The 22,141-nt window shown below is 35.1% G+C and overlaps 1 protein-coding gene across 1 annotated transcript in view; it reads left to right on the top strand.

The window, feature by feature from the left end:
- The window catches only part of THSD7A (thrombospondin type 1 domain containing 7A), a 266,296-nt gene that overhangs the window by 168,722 nt on the left and 75,433 nt on the right, over nt 1-22,141 (top strand). The window contains exons 7-8 of the mRNA XM_059843888.1: nt 3,415-3,570; nt 5,900-6,103. Of these exons, the coding sequence (XP_059699871.1) occupies nt 3,415-3,570; nt 5,900-6,103 (360 nt within the window). The remainder of the gene's footprint in view (nt 1-3,414; nt 3,571-5,899; nt 6,104-22,141) is intronic.

Raw genomic sequence — 22,141 nt, 5'->3', positions numbered from 1 at the left:
AGTAGGAAGAAGAAGGAGCATTGGTTGTAGTAGTTAGGCAGTACCAATCAAGTTTCCTTGAGGCCACAGTCACACTGCCATTACTTGCCACTGACATGAATTGTTTCATCTCTGTTCACCTACTTAACTGGTTTACTCATGAAGCTTCTCTTATTATATGAGGTGGACTGTTTCATCTTATTCCGAGTACCTTTAAAACCCTCGATGTAGAATAAAGAGGAGGAAAGTTCTTTTATGGGCATCAATTTATTCTACATCTACAAATACACATTTGTTGCCTTATTAACCACAGGGGAACTGCTTACATGCATGGAATTGTGCCATTTGTCAGAGTATAAGGTTCTGAATTAGCTAATGTTTTTTGATGAGAGAATTCAGCATTACAGAAAATGAGAAGAAAATGTTATTTGCTGGTTGGTCATAATGTGTTTTAGGCTTGGGTTTTTCTTGGGATTTTTGAGTGAGAGTACTTGGAGAAATTTCTTTGTGTTGTTTGCTATGAAACCAGTGTGGCAAACGACCAGAAAGAGAAATATGAAATTGTGTCTACTTATACTGATACAGTCACATACAAATTCAATCTCTTTGCCAGCCTGGTCATTACTGAGCACTAGTCTCTTGAGTGTCTTTAAAGAAAGATGGAGAGTTTTATGTCTTTATAAGTGTAGCAAATGCATAAAAGCAGAATTGTTCTTTTTCTTTTCTGTTTATAAAATGCAGTAATTCAAGGAGGTATTTTCTAAGGATATAAAATATATTCCACTAAAATTTCCTAATATAGGAGATTATTTGAGGAATGGATAATTAAATCTTACTTTATTTTTTAGGTTACTAGCCTCAAACCCGAAATTCCTTGAAAACTGAATCTAATTTATTAGTTAGACTGAAGGAGAGAGATTGTCAAAATGCATTAACTTTTCTTTCTAATTTTGGCCCAAAATTTGGTCAAATTTCACATAGATCTCGTAGTATTACACACAGTCTAATTGGCATTCAGCATTACTTCCAAGGAATAAAGAACAATCTTTATTGCTGACACAAGAAAGTATGAAAGGGCAGAGATAAGACAAGGTTTTAAACTGTAAATATATGCATCCAGTATCGTCTTATGTCAGTGTCTTGGCTAAACAAAACACATCAAAGCCTATGCTCAATCACACTTTTGTGATGCTGGAAGAAAGTAATTTAAATTCATGGGAACAAGATGGTCATAAGATGCCCAGGCAAAGCTGTTTTCTTCTTTTACTGTCATCTCAGGAAAATAATTTTGAGTAATCCTGCATGAAATTCATCCTAACTGCTCAATGATGAAAACATTTTTTAATAACCTGAAATAGAACTTTTCTGTCCTATGGCTGAATTCTTTTGTTGTAAAAGTAAAATATAAGAGATAGCATTTGTACATCACTCAGTGTCTAAACAACAGCATTTGGAAAGCATTTTGGCATATTTAAAGACTTATTGTTACCTTTGATATGAAAAAACTACTACTGTTAAAAGCTTCCTGATGAAAGATCTTTGTTATTTTTCTGAGTAAAATTCCCTGAAATAGTGTGATGTTAAGTTTTTTATCATGGTGAAGGCTAGAGATGAAGCATGGAATTCCTCAGAGCACTTTCTCTATTCCCTGAAGCAAGACTGTCTAGAGGTATGATTGGCCCTTAATTTCACCTGTCTCACATGGGCAATTCCCCAGTTAAATAAAGGTTAAAAATGTATGGAGAGCAGTTAGTTACTGTTTTTCTTTTTTTATTAGAAAGTATTCAATACAAATTTAACAGGAAAATTATGTTTACTTATATCCATTTTCTACACCAAATATGCATATTATGCATGTGTATATGTATATATTATGTATATCATGTATGTTAGGTGTGCATGTCAAAATTACTGTAAAATTCAATGATATGTCATAAAATTTTAATTCAACATACTATTATGCAAATGTTGGAATATTAAGCTTTATATTATTTTGTTTCAAGAGATTGGTAAGCTAGAGACAGTAATATTAAATTACTGTCTGCCACCTTCATGCCTTCATTATGTGGAGCAGCACAGTGTAAAACTGTACCAAAGGAGGGAACATTGAAAACCAGAACAGGGTGAGGATTTTTCATTCCATTTTCCCCTTAAAAAAGTGAGAATTGGATGCTTTTTCCAAAACTGTAAAGATCAACTGCTTAGAAAATCTAAATGGAAAGACATACACACATGGCTACAAGATTGACTGTACTTTAACAGCCTGGTGTTTACTTTCACATTCTATAAGTGGTTATTGATCTCATCTTTCAGACAGATATTTTGTCATATGCTGTATCTATTTAATCTGAGAGTCTTTCCATCAAAAGTGATAGCAAAATTAATGATGTAACTTCCCACAGGAAAAAAAATACTGAATAGAAGGAGAGTATTTTAAGTTAAGGAATTTTATGCTTCCTCAATCAACTAAAGTAAAATAATGTGGCAGACTTCTAACAGATATTCTCTGTTTCTGTAACATTTTGTCAAGTCCTGTATTATGAAAGAGAATTAAAATCTTGCTTTCAATTAAATGGTACATTTTCAGTTTGAGTTCTGTGCCTTACTCTGGCACCTAATAGAATTTTCCTGTTACTTGTACTACCTGTAAAGTCAAAAGAATAAAGTATATAAGGAGAAGGGTGATTTTGGTTATTGATCTTTAAAGAACAGAAAACTCTGCTTTCACATGTGTCTCTATGGATTAATAACACTTAAAAAAATTAATTGTCTTGTGCAGTTTTTACAATTACATATACACATGATGTATACATATTTATCAACATATATATGGCAAATGCAAACCATATATATAGCTGAAACAAAGCTTTTCTTGAGCTAAAGTTGCTGCTGCACAAATCTTACTGCTGAGTGTGCAGTTGATGGTCTTTAGAGTAAAAGAAAAAAGTTTTTGCCAAAATTTTAGCTGTGTTTCAGGTTAAAGCCTTAAAATAATCTTTTAAATATTAATTAACCAGGCCTTTGAAGTTATAGTATCATATAGCTTACATATACAAGTGGAAAGGGGTTTATGCACCTTTTGTTCAGTTTCTCAAGAGAAGAAGTAATGAGATGACAGGACACAAATTTATGTAGAATGCAAAGTGAACAATTGTTGTGTTGATATAATTTACCCCTCAAAGGAAAGGACTGGGTCTGAGGGGGTGCTGCAATATCTACAGTCTTCCCATCTCCACATAAAGGTATTTGACTTTGTTCATGCAAAGAGTAAACTGACTTCCACTGAACTTTTTTCAAGGCAGGCATTTTTCCGTCACATCATCAGATTAAAATGATGAGATAGCAGCCTTTCTCACTAAAGGATGGTTCTGTCCACTTAGAGCTGAGGATTCTGACCAGTGACATATGAGAAATACTTTAACTTTGTTTTGACAGCTTCAAGGCCAGTAGACCGTAAACTGTGTACAGGACCTCTTCCCAGCACCTCCCAGCTGTGCCACGTTCCCTGTCCTACAGAGTGCGAGACCTCGGCGTGGTCAGCCTGGGGACCATGCACCTATGAAAGCTGTGATGACCCTCAGGCCAAGAAGGGTATGTAACAATTCAGCAGAGCCTTTTAATGGTGATATTTACCATTCCTAAGTCACTAGGTTATGCAAGCGCATGAAATTTTTGGACTGCATTTGACATCACTGTTACACCAAAGGTAGAAAAATGTAGCCTGTTTACTAGGCTCTCAAGATCAGTTTGGGTTTTTGCAGGTCAATTTGTTTCAAACCTTCCTCTCAGATTGAAAGAGATACATTTTGTGTGCTCAAATCACAACTTTGGCACAGTCTCAGATGGAGGACAGAAGCCTCCTTTGAGGTATGTAGTGTACAAGACAATCAAAGATTTACGGTTCAGTAATAGCTTAAGAATTCACCATTAGACCATAAATCATGATCTGGCAAAGAGATGGCACCATTCACTGTTGAAATGTGATGCTGTTTTACTTATGACATATGTGCTGGTTTCAATTTTCAGCATGTTTTACAACTTATTGCCATGCAGAACAGATTGTAGTAACCTGACATCAAAATAGGAAAGCAAGTGACAGGGACCTCATGTTAGAAGTCTGTGGGCTTCTGGCTGTAAATGAGAAAAACTGGCCTAGTCATCGCTACAAAGTGATTATCTGATAAAATTGGGAATACAGACTTGGTCTCTTGATTGAAAACAGTCGTAAGAAAGGGCAACCACATATGTCCACTGGAAGGAGCAACTGTGATTACTGTGTTTGCTTAGCTGGATATTTCTGGCATACTGCTAGCTACACTTCTGTCTGGGCAGCAGTAATACAAGTTTTACAAAGCTGTTTTGTGGAACTCTGACCCAACCTTGATCAGTTCAAGAAGGAAAAAGCAGTTCAGTTGTGCAAATCTATCAGATTAAGTCTCGTCTGAGTACAGCTGTCAAGTAGTCTGTTATTTCTGTTGCTGTTCCATCACTGAAAGATTTGCTACATTTTCAGGGGTAAAGTTTAGGTTTGTGAGACTGATTTGGACATCTGTCTAATAGAAGTATATTAGGATGTACTTTGTGCAAGCCTTTATTCCTGCACACATGAGCGAGGATCTTTTCTCAACTGCCAATGTTTTTTTCTTATCTGGAAATTTTTACATTTTATTTTGTAATTGCCTTGACAGTTCTTCTGAGAGAATGATGTGAAAATTGTGCAGGCACTCCCACTTTTAGCAGCATGTCTGCCTACATATTTCCAGATCATTTGCATCCTTTGTTGCTGTAGATATTGGAGTTCTTTATTTTTGAAATTGTATCAGCCTTTTGTGTCAGGCTTACTAAACCTTTTGTACATAATTTGGCTGAACTCTTCAATTTAGAAAAAAAGGAGAACAAACAGCAACTGAAGATAAATGGAACAGTATTTTTAAAGTAAATACTTTCTTTTATTGAATTAAGCGGCATATCCTCAAAGAATCAGATCTTGCACATGTGTGTTTGAAAACTCTCCTGTTCAGTTTATGTCTTGGTAGAAATGATGGAGTATATTATATGTAGTATTTTATAAAAAATATCTGTATATTACTAACTTTCCTGAATACTGATATAAAACTGAAAAGATGTGAAAAGAGAAACCATTTCTTGAATCCATTTAGTTTGGTAAGGTTTTTCTGACTGTGTTTAATCTGGTTTTTTTTCAATGAGCCATCCCGAAAGGAGAGAGTGGGTTGCTTTTGGTTGCTGGCATTGGTCCAGTAGATTACACAATTTGCATAAATGCTCATCAATTTGTCCATTCCAAAATGAGTTTAGGTAGTCTTAAGGAAATTTTTAGATGCTTGCAAGGGAATATTGTGATGTTTATTACTGAAAATGTATGTATTCACAGGTTTATTTTGAGTTTATTTTTGTGCTTTTGTTTTTCTCACAAGTTGTCTTTTTATTCTTCCATTTTATTTTGGAGGGTTGGAGGGGGAACGAGTGTTTGTAAGCTGATTTCACTTGATAATCCATTTCTGTTGGAACATACCTGAGAAGAAAACAAACAACTTATTTGAGAAATGGTGACCCAGCAATGTAGTCAAGATTCATAAAATAAGATGGATCTTGCAAGAGTGATGCTCAGGAAATGATCCTGTCCTCTTCCTGGAGTTTGCATGACTGTCATAAACAGGGGTTTAAAACAAAGCCTCCTGATCCTGAGAAGGCTCAAAACATTGAAACTTGTAAAATTTTCTCTCTAGTTCTTTTTAATTGAGTTCTTCTACCCAAATATCTAAAGTGCATTGCTCTGCTGAGTGTCTGTGGTATGTTTTACAGAGAAGACAAACAGAACTGTTCACTCAGGTGTAGACAGATAAAAAGTGCTTCCCTTCACATTTTTAGACTTAAATTTTTATTTTAATGGACATTTCAGGCTTTAAGCTGAGGAAACGTCGCATCACCAATGAGCCTACAGGAGGAACAGGAAACTGTCCTCACCTTTTGGAAGCCATCCCGTGTGAAGAGCCCTCTTGCTATGACTGGAGAATCACGGGGCTGGAGGAATGCATTCCTGACAATGAAAAGCCATGTGGCCCTGGCACACAGGTTCCTGTTGTTGTCTGCGTCAACAGCGACGGTAAGATGGATGCTTTTCCCTACAGCCCATGCCAGCTAGAGTGAAGATACTAAAATGTGGTCCAAAAGAATATCAGTTGTTGTTCTCAGCTTTCTTGGTCCTTAAAACCAAGCTGTCTGGAATAGATACAAAATGTCCATTAATACTGGAGAGGAGGGGTAAGACCTCTAGTAGCTCTAGGACCAAGCTCCTTCACTTACACTCTGTAGGGTTTCAAAGCCTCCCAAAGTGACTTAGAGAAAAGTAAAGAGAAAACAACTATTGTTTGCCAGTAGATTGGATTCATGCCTGCAGTGGCTTGACTGAATTCCCTGATGTAATCCCACTAACAAAGCTGATCCTCTGAGCCTAGAAACAAATAAAATGTGAGCAAAGTAAGATGCATTGCAGTAAGTATAGCTTGAAGAAAAATAATGATATGTTTATTAAAAAGGATGGTTTGATGAGCGTTACAGAGTTGGGTTGACAGTCCAAGCTGTCTTGCTTCTTCAAAAGGTCAAAAAAAATACGACCATTTTTCAATTATCTTCTATGAGACAAAACAGATCTTGCATGACACAGTCATAAAAGCCAATTTTGAAAGCTGCTTACACAATACTTTAATCTACTGAAGGTTCATGAATTACTGTTGTGAGAATAGTCTTTATTCATTAGCAATATCATAGTCTAGAGCAGCAGATAAATTAAAATAATTGCATTGACTGCAGTGTAGTATGGTAAGCAGCTTCTCAGTTCCAACAGAGAATTAAGTAAGAGGACACATCTGATGAGTGTTAACAGCTGCAAAAAATATTTTGAAATTAGATCAGTCAGAAGTAATAAGAACTGATTATAGAGATATTTAAATCTTGAGCTTTCCTGCTGAAGACTTTAGGTTGTAATTGTTTTGGGGATTAAATTGAAATGCTTAGAGTTAGAATGTAAGCTTTATTTTTCTGCATACACCTAAGAGAACTAGTAACCATCTTTACAGCTCAGAAAGAGATTAGCCTCGAATTACAATATTCAATCTACCATATTCTAAGTCCTTAACTCAAAAAATTTCCCTTTGCAATTTGATAATTTCTTGGTAGCAATACTGAAACTATTTGCATGGGTTTTTGTATACATATTCAGATGAAAAATGGCCTTTTCCTTGTAAATCAAGGTGTTTCCTAAATAATTGTGAAGACACTTTAATATCTGTAAAACAAAAAGGCTATTTTTTTGCTTTAGCAGATTATGGTTAGTTTGGCTTGCCTTTATTTTGAGGAATTGTATTTTCTCACACATCGAACATAATTTCTTTCTAAACTGTAATATGGTAATTTATATTGACTATAACTTATTGTATATTTGGAGCATGCAATTGATCCGTTAAGCTTTGAGATGTCTTTTATGTATATGATTTTTTTCTATTGAAACTTACAGGATTTGCTCTTGGCACTTCATGGGCTTTGGTGTTGGCCAAATTTGATTTTGAAGACTTGTGTTTAACTTTATTACTCCCAGTATTGGTTTTGGTCTCTCTGTCTTTCTGAATTATATGGCATTATATATTGCTGTAAATATATCGCCTTATACATTGCCTATATCAGCAATCTGCCTCAGAAGGAGTGAGAAGTCAGAGTTTGGCCTGTCAGTCTTTAAGATTGAAGAGTTGTGGGCTTAGCTTCAAAGAAAGGAGAAAACAAATTGCAATTATGTCTTGTTTTGTAAAGATCTGATCACCCAGTCATCCAGTCACAAAAATATGTGTTCAGTTACATTTGAGAGAGGGCAAAAGCAATGGAGAGTAATGTAATGAATTGCCCCAGCTCTTCTTTTGAAATTCCTTCTTTGAAATTCCTTCCTTTAGTAAACAATCTTTTGTGTACTTCACCAGTAATACCAAGTGTTTTCTGCTTCACTCTCTCCTGAGAAGGATTAGCATGATGCTGTAGAAGCAAACAAAGACCCACCAACCTCAGAAATCTCCTCCCAAAACTGACTCTGCTCAAGCATCTTACTACTTTGCCTCCCACAGCACCAACCCACTAGAAATCCTGTAGACAACTCTTAAATGCTTTCTAAACACCACCACCTCTTCCCAGGTAGTTCCCATCTAGTATTTTGGCCTCCTACCCTGGCAGTCAAGAAAATCTCTATGGCGTCCTTCAACCAAATTGTAGGCATCTAGATTTTGCTCTGCAAAATACAATACAGCACTTTGCAGTCAAGCAGGTTTTTCTTCAGCCCCACAGCTTTAGGCTAGTTCCAGTAAAATAAAGTTTGGAGAATGCTACTCTTCCACTGTCAAAACATCATGGTTTAAATTATTCATCGTAAGGAATTTCTGATATTCGGTGTTCTCTGAGCACATCTTGGGGAAGACTGCACTGCCTGTCAGTTAAATACCGTACCTTTATTAACAGGGTACACAATTTGTATAATAATCACGTGTTGCTATATTTTAGATCTTAGTAGCACACAGGGAATTTAATTTCACTTTGACAGGTAAAAGTGACCCTGAAAGAAAACAGTATTGAAAGCATTAACTATTGCATAAGATTGCTGTTACTCAGACAAAACTTTGCTTGGCAATATTATCTTCCATCTCTTCAAGAATTCTTCTTATTATTAATATTAGGTATTAAGCCAACCTTAAATCTTAAAGTTCTTGGATAGCAAAGGTTGAAATGAAGGGACTTAAATGTACCCAAAAAAGAGCATATTGTGCACTTGGCTTCTGCTTTATAAAATGAAAGAGGCTGGTATTTCAGACTGAGCACTGTACTGGATAAAGCTCTGTAGCTTTAATATAAAATAAACCAAACAGTGTTTTGTATCTTCTCTTTCTGTTCATTATTGCATTATTCTGTATATCTTAAGCATGATTAATTGGGGTAATATGTCTAGACATGGATGTTTGGATTCTCAGTTAGAATCAAGCAGCAATGTTTTTGAAGTTGTTTCTTATAATTGGAGTTAGCTTTTCTCTTCATTTTGGTGTTTAGATAAGAGTCATTACAGCCTTTGAGACAGCAGCAAACAATAAGTAATCCTCCCATCTCATTGCTGGAGGCCTGTGATTGCCACTCTTTCCACAGTGGATGGCAGCAATCAGAATTTTCATTCATGCTGAAAAAAACTTGACATTCCCCAGGTTGTCATTGCAGAGGCTATAATTAACTTTGATGTATTTTATTATATGAATGGAACTTCAGTCTTTTACCATGGAAAGAACGTTTTCTGAATATATGTACTTAGTAAATCTTCCAAGAAATTTTACAAAGGAGTTTTTTAGGTGAAAAAAACCACCTTTTGGTTGTGGAAGCTCCCAGACACAACATAAAGTGATCAGAATTCGTTTATTGTATACATAATTTTAATAGTTAAGCATCAGTTGCTCATGTTCCATTCTACAGATTAACTTTTGGTAAGGATAGAATGCCTTTTTAAAAGTGAATTGATATTAATATTTTTGTTGTATATGTAATATATGCAAGGCATACACACACATTCATGCACACCCACACCTATGTACATACTATCTATTTTTAAGTGCATTAACACAGTTCACACACAGAAGAGTAATTTTAGAACAGATTAATTTGTTCTATTTCTCTGTAGCTATGACAGTCTGTGAAGAATACAGCTTCAAAAATATCTCTGCATTATTTGAAATCCATAGTGGGAAAGCTGGCTTTGTTAACAGACACATTTGTACTACTCATATGTAATAAGGAAATATAATTTCTGACATAAAAATCTGCAATATTACCTACTCATGAAATGCCTTAAAGTGCTTGTTCACTTATTTTTTCATTTTTCCTTTGGGCTGAAGGCTGTAGCTCAGGTACTGGCATTGGCTGGAGTGTCCTTCTGATCCTCAAAGTCCTTGCTCATTTTCTAAGAATTTATAGATAATAGGTTTACAGCCTTTATGGCATATTGGGCTTTGTACTGCTTCATGTGTTGCTTCAGACAAAACAGATCTCACTTCTGAAGTGCAGATTTTTTCCAGATCTTGTTGGAGTCACTAATTGTTGGTTACAGTACCTCTACAGGGGACAGACAGGAGTGGACTCGTTTCCCTCTTCTGTCTCACAGCTGAGAGTCACTTGCCTTGGAAAAGGGAGCCATGGCAACATCAAAGCTCTTCAAATATATGCAAATTCCTACAACTCTATGAAGTGGCAGAATTGCTGCTGAAGTTGTGTAGGCAGAGGTGCCTGCTGGTGTAGCTGAGTGCCACAAGTTCCTTTCTGGCACCTGTATGGAGGTGGGTGATGCAGGTCTGGTTTTTCTGACCTGTCACTGACAGCACTGACATCAATATTTTCTGATGCAAATGAGAGGATTTTACCAGTTTTGCAATACTGGAGGCAAAGCAGTGGTCGTAGTATCAATTAAAAGATATAGAAGGTAGATTAGCCTGTTTCATTTAGACACATTACAAACCAAATGGTTTAGCTACTTTGTCAAGAGCTGAAACACTATACTGATCAAAATGGAACAGAGGACATTTCTAGGATACCTGTCCTTTATCTGTGTTTATTCTCAGCTAGTGAGACTAACAAAAGACACTACACTTCAGCAATGAAACATCCTGTGTTTTATTTGCCTTACTGTTTTTCTCAAGAGTTAGAGAAACGGAAATACCTCTTCTCTTATTTTTGTTAAATTTTACTTTAAAGTAAATCTTACAAAATTTTTTCATCTAGTTTAAATTTTCTTCTATAGTTTCCTGATCAATATCTCAATTTCCTTCCTTAATTTTTTGGTTGTGGCTTTATATCATCTTACCATAAGCAGATAATGAAATATGTAGAATAAATTTCAGGAAAAGCTGAAGTTTCACTGGTGCAAAAATTTTTATTAAAATTATTTTTGGCTGGTTTCAGAATTGGGTCTTTCTGTATATTTATGTTTTGAATCAAATGCTAACTGAGTAGTCTTCTGGTTGTCATTTATTTTCATGATGGGAAGCAATAAGTGATTCAATGGACCTGAGCAGAGGTATTTTATAGGTGTGCCCACATGTAAAGAATCTATTTTTCTGACAGTTCTGTTGTGCAGCTTTATGCATTTGATGAAAAAACCATCAGACTGGTTGGATTTTATTATGATTATTTAGAAAAGAAAATACCACTTTGTGTCACTTTATGACTTAGTTCTTTATAAAGAATGAAGAGCCAGATTCAAGTTCAAATTACGTTGAATTATTCAGTTATGCCTGTAAGAAAACCCAGATCAAAATCTGGTCAATGCTCAGCAGTCAATTAGCAGAAAAATACAGTAGCTAATGACAGTTTCTCTGAGCTCATAGTGCCTTATGCTTACAGGAACTTGGTTATGTTGGCATTAGTCATCATTTCCCAATATTTGTTTCCTAGCTAATATCATAACATCATTGTTTTAAACTGTTCTTTGCTGCTGACAGCTTTTTGGATGACCATCTGAAACATTTAAATCAAATGTAAGATGCATACTTTGTTCCTCACTGTAAGCACATAGGCTATGAAACTCATACCAAAGCCCTTCCCTCCTTTCCTTTAATTTTTCTGCTAACATAAGGAACTACTGAATATGTTTCTTTGATGCTTGATATATTTACGAATTTCTTAGTAAAATAAAAAAATTCAATAAAATAAAGTGAATTTAAAGGACTTTAAAGCTGACACTCTCAGGCCATTATGTTTCAGACCATTGGATTTTTAAGGCATTTATTTTAAAAAAGATTTGTTTTATTTAATATAAAGGAATATAAGGAAAAACAAGAGTACAGTATACTGTTTAAACTATCTCTAAAGTCTCAGAATAGTTTGATAATTGATAACTTTTCTGTCAATAAAAAGTCACATTTAATTGATGACACCAATTCCTTTTTATCTCTCATCTTGATATTAGGAAAGTGACATGTGACTACTGAGTTCCATAAAAGAATGGATGATTTTAGTATTTATGTAACATGTAATAATTTATTATATGGAAAGAATTGAATACATTACTTTTTTTGTCCCTCTCTTTAATAGTTTGCCTGTAGTTTGATGTGATGATTTCAGTTAAAGGGATAAATAAGCCAAAACCAATGTTGCATCTGCACAGTCCAATAAACATTAGCACTTAGTGCATCAGGCCCTTGTTTCCAATTTATCATATGTGGTTGAAGATGGAGTTGCATTTGGTATGGACAATGTCTGAGGAGACATTAATGCCTATAAATAAAATAATTGAAGTAAAAACAGGTGGGCCAACCTAATTACCAAAATCTTTGTCTAGTGTAATAGGTCATAATGTGGCTTTCTGGTCAGGCAAGTTTGGTGTGTTTTGACCAGTTTACTTCTAAAATGTAATGCTGCATTATTGTAAAACTTTTGGACTTCTAAGAGTAGAGGCTGCTGGAGTGGAAAGTGCTAATATTTTTTAAAATGTATCCAAGAGTGTGCAATGTTTTATAGAATCCATATTATCAGTGTCTTTATTTTGTTTTTGATGGTACAACCATCAAAAGTAGGATACTGCAAGAACTGCATGTGACTAAATTAGAAGGGAGGGATTTTGATGTCTGCATTTTGATTTGTGTAATATTCAGCAATGCAGGAACCCAATTCTGATTAGACTCCAAGCTTCATTGTGGCAAGAATGCAGAGAGGGATAATTGTAGATATACTTCATAACAACTGGAATTTCTTTAGGAAGTTCAGTTTAATGTGGTACAGTTTTTCCATTTATCACTTCAAATTATGCTATTATGAGGCAAGAAAGAAAAAGGGGATTAGGGAGTTATGGATGGATTATGGAACAGGATTTCTAGAACTGTATTGAAATCCTTTGATTTTGGGTTTGTGTGTCAACTTGTTAACTCTCTAGAACACACCCAGAAAATATTTGAAATATTTTTACAAAACTTATAATTTTGCATCTAATTCAGTTATATATAAAAATAATGCTATATAGCTATACATTAAGTACCACTTTCTCAGAAGAATATATGACACAGCACTATTCAATAATCTTTATGACAAAATGCTCTAAGACAGTATATTCTCACTAGGTTTGATGGGAGTCAATTTCCCATCTGAGAAAATGTTGCACAGACCTATTTACATTTCACAACAACTTGCATATTATGGTCCATTTTCTAGATAAATGTTACCAGATTTCAAAGTTGTGAAACCACTGTGTTGATAAATGGTGAGGATAAAGACCTCATCATGAGCTACTCATGTTGAGACAGAATAAATGGAAATTTTGCTCTCAGTACTTCCAGCCTAGAGCAGTTCATTGTCTGACCTTTCTCATAGATCATAATTTGTGTTGAGCACTGATTAAGGAGAAAATCACCCTTATCTGCCAAAAACCACTTGATTTCACAAGACAGCTGTTCCAGTGGCCACTTAGAGCCTTAAGATTATACATGTTATTTGCAATTCTTGCAACTCTTGTGCACAGCACAAGCAGCAGCTTCACTGAATACTTCAGAAACTTCAAACTAAAACTAAATGTGGAGAGAAAATGATTGCTCAAAATCAAGGTCAACAGTTGATACCAGTCTCTCCAGTGTTCCAGTGATCTCTTTCAGATGTTGGAGTGCAGGTAGTTTGTGACTACATAGCCACAAGCCCAGCAGAGGGAAATGAGAGATTTACACCTGGGACTTGGTGAAGAAAGGCAAGACAGGAGAAAGAACTGCAATGTTCTGGCCAAACAACTGGGTTGAAAGCTGGGGAATGGTAGGATTTGACCCTGGTTTCCTCCAGGGCAATTTCCTGAGACCGAGTAAAGAACTCAAAGTTATAAAATGTCTCTACATGACAAGCATTAGCAATGAATTTGGTGAGGTATTTAATCTGCTAAGGGTCAGCCCATGGGAGGTTTTGACAAGCAGCTGGAAAGAATTTGGCAGAGCTGGGTGAAAAGAACAGTGAGGTGACAGGCTAGGAATAGTGTCTGAAGAAAATAAGGCTGGATAAGAAGCCAGAGAATGGGAAAGAAAGCAAAATTCATAACATCTAGGGCTGGAATGCAATGAATTTTAGTCTGCTTCTGCTTTTGTCTCATGAGCTCACCAGACAGAGCAGCAGTTTCCAGCATCAGTGCAACACCCATAGCAGAAATACTATTTATCATTTGACTTCTGTTTTAAACTAGAAAACTGGGAAGAAATATTACATCAAAAATTCATATTTTAGTGTTCAAAAGAAAGCCCTCAAACATTAGGAAATTAAGTTTGTCCAGTCCTTATGTGAATATATCAGAAGGAAGAATTTAATTGTGCCAACATGACATTTTCTCCGCAGAATCTGCCACTTATTTGTGAGACAGATATATCTCCTTTGGTGATTAAGTGGGCATTTTGTAGTAATGAATGCAATATCTGTGAAACAACTAACCTTAGTTGTCCTATTCTTCAGGGTTTAATTTTGCTCTGCTTTTGTTCAGCATCAGCAAAATATAAATAATGCTGACCCGCCACATCTTCAGTGTTCTGAAAATAATGCTGTGCTAGTGGGCATCTGATAGTCATGATAGAAAGATCTTAGGAAAAATGCCAGTTCTGTTTTAATAACACTTTTAATTAGTGTGTGGTAAATAAAACAATGAGTTGAACAAAGAGAATGAAACTGAAAATACCAAATAGCTCCCCATTAAGGAGTTTCCAATCTGTGAACTGATGGAGGAAGGGACCCAGTGGAGAAATAATATGCATGTGATTATACAGTTAAAAAAACTGCATTATACAAAGGCACCTTTCATTTTGGCATTTACTCTTTGGTTTCTTGATATAGTTTTGGGGGATTAACTTGTGGATTAAGTATGTAAATCTTGCCCTAGGAATTATCAGATGTTTGTTTCTACTTTTATTTAGACATCCTTTATTGGTACTGATACTATTTTATTAATAGTAAATTGCTGCATTAGTGTTTTCCAGAGAAAAGATATTAAGCAGAAAATACATGAAATTTCCTGTTCAGAATTGAGGTTTTTTAGTTAAAGAGAGGAAAAAGAAGAATTACATAAGCTAGAAGCATATTCTGTATTGTGGAAGGCTTCTAGAACACCAGTAGTGAAAGAGAACCTAATTTTCAGGGTACAATTTATTTCTGTGAGTAGGTGTCAATCTAATGAAATCTCTCAGGCTTCTGTGACTTTAGGACATTATCTTGCATAACTTATTAACAGAGTAAAGAGTTGTAGTGTCCCTGAACTTGCAGAGGTATTCCTGGGGTTTTTTTGGTTTAGTTGTGACAATGTTATTATATTTCCTTCCACAGAGTAGGTTTACAAGATGTAGTGGAATTTAGCTCTGGTTGTTTTCCTGACAGCTCCTTCTCTGAATCCGTACAAGTAGAGGCTAGGAGAAAGAAAAAAGTCAAAAGGATGGGTTAGTTTTTAGTCTTCTTGGGAGAAAGACTATGAAAATGTTTCCAAAAGAGAAGATTAATTCACAGTCTGAGCTCCCTAAAGGCATGCTGTGCCTTCCACTCATAATGATGAGATATTCATTGCAAGATGGATAAAAAGGTGTTCTCCAAAGACTGCATTTTATCTGCTAGTAGTAGGACACAGACAAAAGCATCCATGAAATTAATTTAAAAACCATTTCTCAGAAATGTGTAAACATGACAGTGGCAGTGATCTCTCTTACACCTCTTGGGTCCTATGTTTTAACTGTGATTGAATTGAGCTGTCAGATTATATAGAGGGTGACAACTCTTTACTAGCTGCAGCTGGATGAATAATGCAAAGAAAATGTTTGCAATCATCTTTTGCCATATAAAATAATTTTTCTTATTCTTTTAAACCCCCTTTTGAGCTACATGTGTCTTTGTGTGGCAAGAGGTATGACAATGTATATGAATGCACAGTTGTAAACTTGCTGCAAATTCACAGTATAGTAGTGAAATACCAGATAATTGACCAACTGAAAAATTCACTTCATATTCTGTCAGGTGCAGGCCATTAATCATTTTCTTCATCTGTGAGGTAAGATTCTGCATTACAGAGAATAACATTACTCTGTTGGTGGCCAAATTCTAGGAAAATACTGCCCTGCTGAAGTATTTATGAACCCATTTATGATGCAACTTTTTGTAGTTTTTTTAGCTTAAACGTATAAATTTATTAACCAAAGATAATGTTTACGCTGAAAATTAGAAGCTTGAAGTTAGTGAAAGTTTTGTTTCTTGAAAAACCAGGCCATTTAAGGTAGCTGCTGAAAATATGCAAATTGGTACCTCAGTGCAGGGAATCGTTGAAATGATTGTGGTGAGCACTGTCATTCTACTGACATTAGTAGAGCTGTCACATTGTTTTCATGCTGCTGCTTTTCTTGCCTATTATTTCCTTTTTATGCTTCTATTCCTTGCTCATATCCCTAAATGTTAGTCTAGTTCAGATCAGCACATCAGAAATATCTTCTCTAATCAAACTGGTTTGAAGTCACTGACATTCCATTGCCCTTCCCAAACTTGTTCTCCAGGTTATTTTGACATTATTGGATGGGAGGGGGAAATGTTTAAAATAGCACTTAAAATAAAATACCTGTGAAAAGGCTTTTACCTGTGAAATACCTTTTAAAAGGCTACAACAGCCCATGTGTCCATATATGATGAAGTTAAAAATTTGCTGAGAATAGTCAGCAGTGAAAAAGCAGTACAATATTTTTCAGTACTTAATGAAACATGGGTTTTTTAAATAATCAAAAAGACAAGCTGCAATAAATGCATGTTGCATTTTCAAATCCATGTATTTTAAATCCTACTGTTACCAATATTCAAATAACACTGTCACTATTTCTAAAGCCTGTGGAAAGACTTTTCTTGACTTTTAAACGCAGTAAAACTTCTTTAACATTTTAAATACAACTGGAAGAAGTATTTTTGATCTTTTTTTCTGGAAGTCATACTTGAATATAAATTTTTCAATATATGAATTGTGGCTTGATTGGGAAAAGGTTATGAGAATAAACTGATCTTGGAACTAGCTAGCTAGCCTTGAAAGTAGCTATATATTTTTAAGGTGTCTTGGTGCTTTTGATGAGTTTTTTTAGAAATACAATTCAAATTTTCAAGTGATCTCATCCTCAAGGTTCTCACTGTCCTCTTTTTTCCTTTTAGCTCTGTCAGCACTTTTCCCCTCCTTTCCCCTCCTTTCCCCATCCTGCTAAAATGGCCTATTGGTTTGACATATTGATCCCACTTGGTCCCATGACTAATATTGATTTTATTCTCAATGGGACCGTAGCCTGTCATCAAACTTATTTTTTCTTTCATATCAAGATGACATTTGATTGGCTTATTTGGCACTAGAAGGCAACTCTGCTTGGTTATGATCAATACACTTGTATTCTCTGTTCCTTATCATTCTCAGTAAGACTACATTAGCAAATGAACCATGAAAATGTTTCAACTACCTGTCAAGCAGTAGGAAAATTTTACTCCTGTTGTTAGGCAGTGTTTGGGTACTCTGCTGGAGTCTTTATTAGAATTATTGAACTTCTATCCCTGTGGTACAAGTCTACTATAGCATCAAGTTAAAGACTAGGGGCTTTTTAGCTAAAGGCATATCATGTTTCAGTTTTTGTTTACTTTGCTTATTTGCATGAAGGCACTTTCCAAAGTTGATCCAAATTACCTGCAAAAATAATTACTTAAACTATAATAAATGTGTCTGTGAATCCTCTTATTTGAAGTTAAAGTGTTCTTAATTCTATTTGCAAGAATTTCCTCTTTCATTCTGAATAAGGATAGCCATGCAAAATGTTAATACAGTTTAACTAATCTCCTTCAAAGTCCCAGTTTAATTTGGATTAATTCTTCAGTATCCCTGTTTAGGTCAGGCTTTTTCACAGATACTGACTTCAGTAGTTCATATACAGCCTATTTCATGCTGTTGAATATTCAGTGCTGTCAGAAGTAGTGAAGAATTAATGAAGTAGCATCTGTAAGAAGAGTTTTCCATTAGTCTTTGATGCATATGATACAAAATATGTACTGAGTACCTTACAGGGTTGTGTCAGAGATAAAAAGGCTGTGTTACTTTTTAAACCCTAGTTAGTGCTACAAGACACCCTCAGTGTGCCTTTGTGTGTGTAGTGAAGTAACTTGCCTTATCTGTGTATATTTTTCTTTTCAATTTTTATTTTTTTTAATTGAGATCCTCACTGATAGCCAAATGATTGTTGTATGCTTGGGCAAGCTGATACTGTGGCTGCTGTCACCCCCACCACTTAGTAATACAGGGAGAATTGGGAAAATCTTTTTCAATACTTTCTGAGCAAACTCAGATTTTAAACCTGAATAAATCCAGCAAAATATAATGAAAATTTAGAGGGGGCAAAAAGGCATAAGAGGTAAAGTTTCAAAGTGGTTACCACAAATCTTAATACAGCAAAACTAGAACAGTTATTTTTCTCTTTTCTCAATCTCATTGAGTAAAGAAGTCAAGCCCAAATAAGTTTTCCCTTTCACTGAAAAAATGTGCATAGTGTTCTGTTGGTTTTCATTTTGGTTTCTTGGGGTTTTCTTCCTCAGTTTTCTGTATATTTCTATTTTAGCATAGTTATGGGATGTTATTTTTTCATACTGCTGTTTGATCTGGCCAAATGTCACTGCATTTTAAATAAAAATATATTATTTGGGTAAAGAAGTGCTATTTCTTTCCCTGGTTTTATTTGTGTCTGGCAAATTTAGACTCTGTCTACATGACTGTAATCCTGATAGATGACTCTAAAATAAATGAAGGTACATATGTCCTGTTATTACCAGACATGAAAATGGGATTACTGGAAGCATTAATATTGTATCTGAAGGTGTTAGTTCATTATGTTTAACCATTATTTTTAAGTTACTGCCAAAGAATATGCAAAGATGTTTTCCATCTGAAGCAATTATAGCAGGAAATATCCATCTTAAAAATATGTTCTTAATTTTTGTGTCAGAGTTTTCCCTTTATTACTACCATTATTTCAAAGTATGGAGTTACTTTGTTTCTGGTTATTCCTGTAACTACTTTGTATATGGTACGTGGTGTATTAATGTGTTATTTACCTGACCTCTTATGGAATACTGACCTGGATTTTTTATCAGTGACTCACTTTTCTTGAAATTTGAGTGATTGAACATTTGGATGAATTTAAGGACAGAGAAGACACCTTGTAACCAGCACTGTCTTACCTCTGGAGCAGAATGGCTTTCACATTGTTCGGCTTTCCTATAAACCACTTGCAGTGCTACCTGCTTCTGCCTTTTTTCTACACAGTTGGTAATATGCTATGTTGTGGGAAAGGTTAGCAAACACATGCCACCCTGTAAGCTGTAACTGAGCTCATTTACTGTTTGGTTACAGAGAAGGAGCTGAAATGCTCAGGTACTATTTTTGAAGTTATATTTCTGCATGAATGTGGGAGTTCTTGGAGCCAGTGTCATCCCACTCATCAGAATTACTTTTCCCATAAGGTGAATAAAGAAGAAATTTGCATATAGCCATTAACAAGAAGTTATTGATAGTAAAATGTGGTGTTTCATCTCATTAAGGAATAGAAAACAATAAAAAGATCATGATTTTTTCCTTGAGTCTGTTAACATGCTGTTATCCTTGTAAAAACACTGGACATGGTGGGTTTCTATGCTCCAGCTATTTTGCTTTTTATACTATTACTTCCTGTCGTTAATAGTCATTTGTCATTGTAAATGTTTGCTTTAAAAAAATCAAAATCATATTTTAAAATGTAGTGTTTCTTTTAAAAGGTATATGTATTTTCCAGTATTTCCATAGGCAAAGGACAGCAGTCAGTGGCCTTTTCTATAAGTCTCTGTTTTATCTGTGCAGGAAAGGTAAAAATGTGAAAAAGATAATGGTACCTGTGCTTGTGCTCTCAAGTTACTTGTTTAAAAAAAAACAAACAAAAAGAAATAGAAACATACGTGTTTATGAGAGTCACATGGGTTTTTTGAGTAAGTGGCAGAAGTATCATGTTTACTGTTTTTCTTTCAGTAAGGAATAGAGTGCATGACACTACTCTGGAAGCAAAGCCACAGTAAATTTGCGCACACAAACCATCAAATCAAAGAGTTTACAATCCTGCAATGTTTACATATCATTAAACTGTTAGTCCAACTTTCTGTCATTTTTGCATAATGAACAGATGTGAGTAACCAGTGTATTTGTCTTCATTGAAATCAGTGCCGTTTCTACTTAGGCTTCTTAGAAGAAAATTACTTCAAGAATATTAACCATCAACTAATTAAGATGTACTTAATTAAATGCAAATGCTACTTAGCAAAAGCTATTGAGAGAAAGGCATGTGATTAGGGAATTAGCAACTGATTTAACACTTGGAGCTACCAGCTAGGCACCTAAGCATTAGACAGGAATGTAAAAGCTTCACTTGATGATAATAGCACAAGGGATAGATACACAATGTTTTCACTTTTAGTTTGTTGAAAAACTTCAGGGTCAATGAAGTAGGATATATTGAGGTCATAATCTGTAGTTTCTGTTACTTTATGTTTGATAATTAGAGAGGTTAAAATTTGTTCCAAATGTTGAAAATTTATTGATATTTTTGACAGCTGTTTCAAGATCTGTAATGGAAAATACTTACTAAGGCAATAGACTGTTGCTGCTGTTTTGAAAGACATTGCCATTTTACTAACATTAAAGGGGTTTTTTTTGAGCAAGTGTGAATAAATGCCATTAACATGATACGAAGGATAGTGGAATGAGTAAAACATTAAAAGTTTCCTATTGTCTATCAAAAAGTGCTATTTGCTAGTATTGAAGGGCAAGAATTGTTCTGTCAGGCAGATACTTCTGCATGTGCTGGTTTTTTTCTTCCAAATACTCTTAAGATTGTTGAGCTAAACAAGATGGTAAATGATGAATTTCACGCAAATATTATCATTTCTCCTTTCTATTTGATTAGGTTTTCAGAAAATAACATTTAAATTGTCCCTACTGAAAAATCTGGGTCAGCTTTTTGAAGTTGTGTATACATTTTAATTAGAGACATGTGCTCTAAAAGAGTGTTCCTCAGAGAACTCCTCCTGTATAAGGAAAAACAAACAACAAAACAGAATTGCCAGAAAAAAAAGAAAAAAAAAAATCAGTCCTGGGTCCTTTTCTGATAGTTTTTTAAAGAAAACATCACACTACTTCTGGAGCTTCTAGGTTTGGAAGGAAAACAATTTGCTGTCACCATTCATGCTAGGCATGCATGGTTTTTCCTGTTGTGGTGAATTTTGGTAATCAAATAGTGATTTGAAAGAAATGCAGAAGTACTAGAAATTAAAACAATAATTTTAGTTTATCCTGGTGTTTGATTACTGTCTGCTCAGATATAAGGTGTCCTGGCATGCGAAGATGTATGAGGTTTTGATAAGTTTGACAGCTTTTCTGTAGCGTGAAGAATTTCCATTTTGCATTAGACTAATCATCCAATGTGTCGACCAGGTTATTACTAAAGAAAATCTAGCATAGAATTTCACATTTGGATAAATTTGTACATTTTTCTACTTAATGATTTTCTCAAATTTTAAAAAAATTGTCTTTAGAATCATTACAGTTGAACTCATTAACGCTGCTTCTCTACTCTTACAGTGCAGTCGTGACATTCCTGTAACTTTGAGGCAGGTGGATTATGGACTGATGACTTTCTAGTGGAGAAGGATATGGTTTACTAACTGTGACTGTGGTTAAAGTTAGCCCAAGTGAAAACACAGCTCAGCACATAGCACAGCTCTGGTTTTAGTAAGTTTTGAATATAGATAGGCATATTTTGTTCTTGGTGGACAGAGTCCACATAGGATTTTTGGTTCCTCAGCCAATCTGACACATTTTGAGATTGACAAGGGGGTCAGTGCAAGGACAGGTATAGGTCCTCATGTGAAAGGCATGCATATAGGAAACTAGACAGGAGTTCAAGATAAAGAACATTCTCAGCCATTTCAGCCTTTACAGCTCATACTAGAGGCAGTTCAATATTTTCCTGTTGATTGTTTTTCTACGCAGGAAAGGAAGGAAACAGTCAGTGGCAAGCAACACAGCTCACAGATTTTGCTATTGTGTGAA

Source organism: Haemorhous mexicanus, chromosome 1, assembly GCF_027477595.1.
Source record: "Haemorhous mexicanus isolate bHaeMex1 chromosome 1, bHaeMex1.pri, whole genome shotgun sequence".
In the NCBI taxonomy this organism is placed as follows: domain Eukaryota; kingdom Metazoa; phylum Chordata; class Aves; order Passeriformes; family Fringillidae; genus Haemorhous; species Haemorhous mexicanus.
The sequence above is the reverse complement of the archived record's forward strand: the minus strand, read 5'-3'. Positions and strand labels throughout refer to the sequence as shown.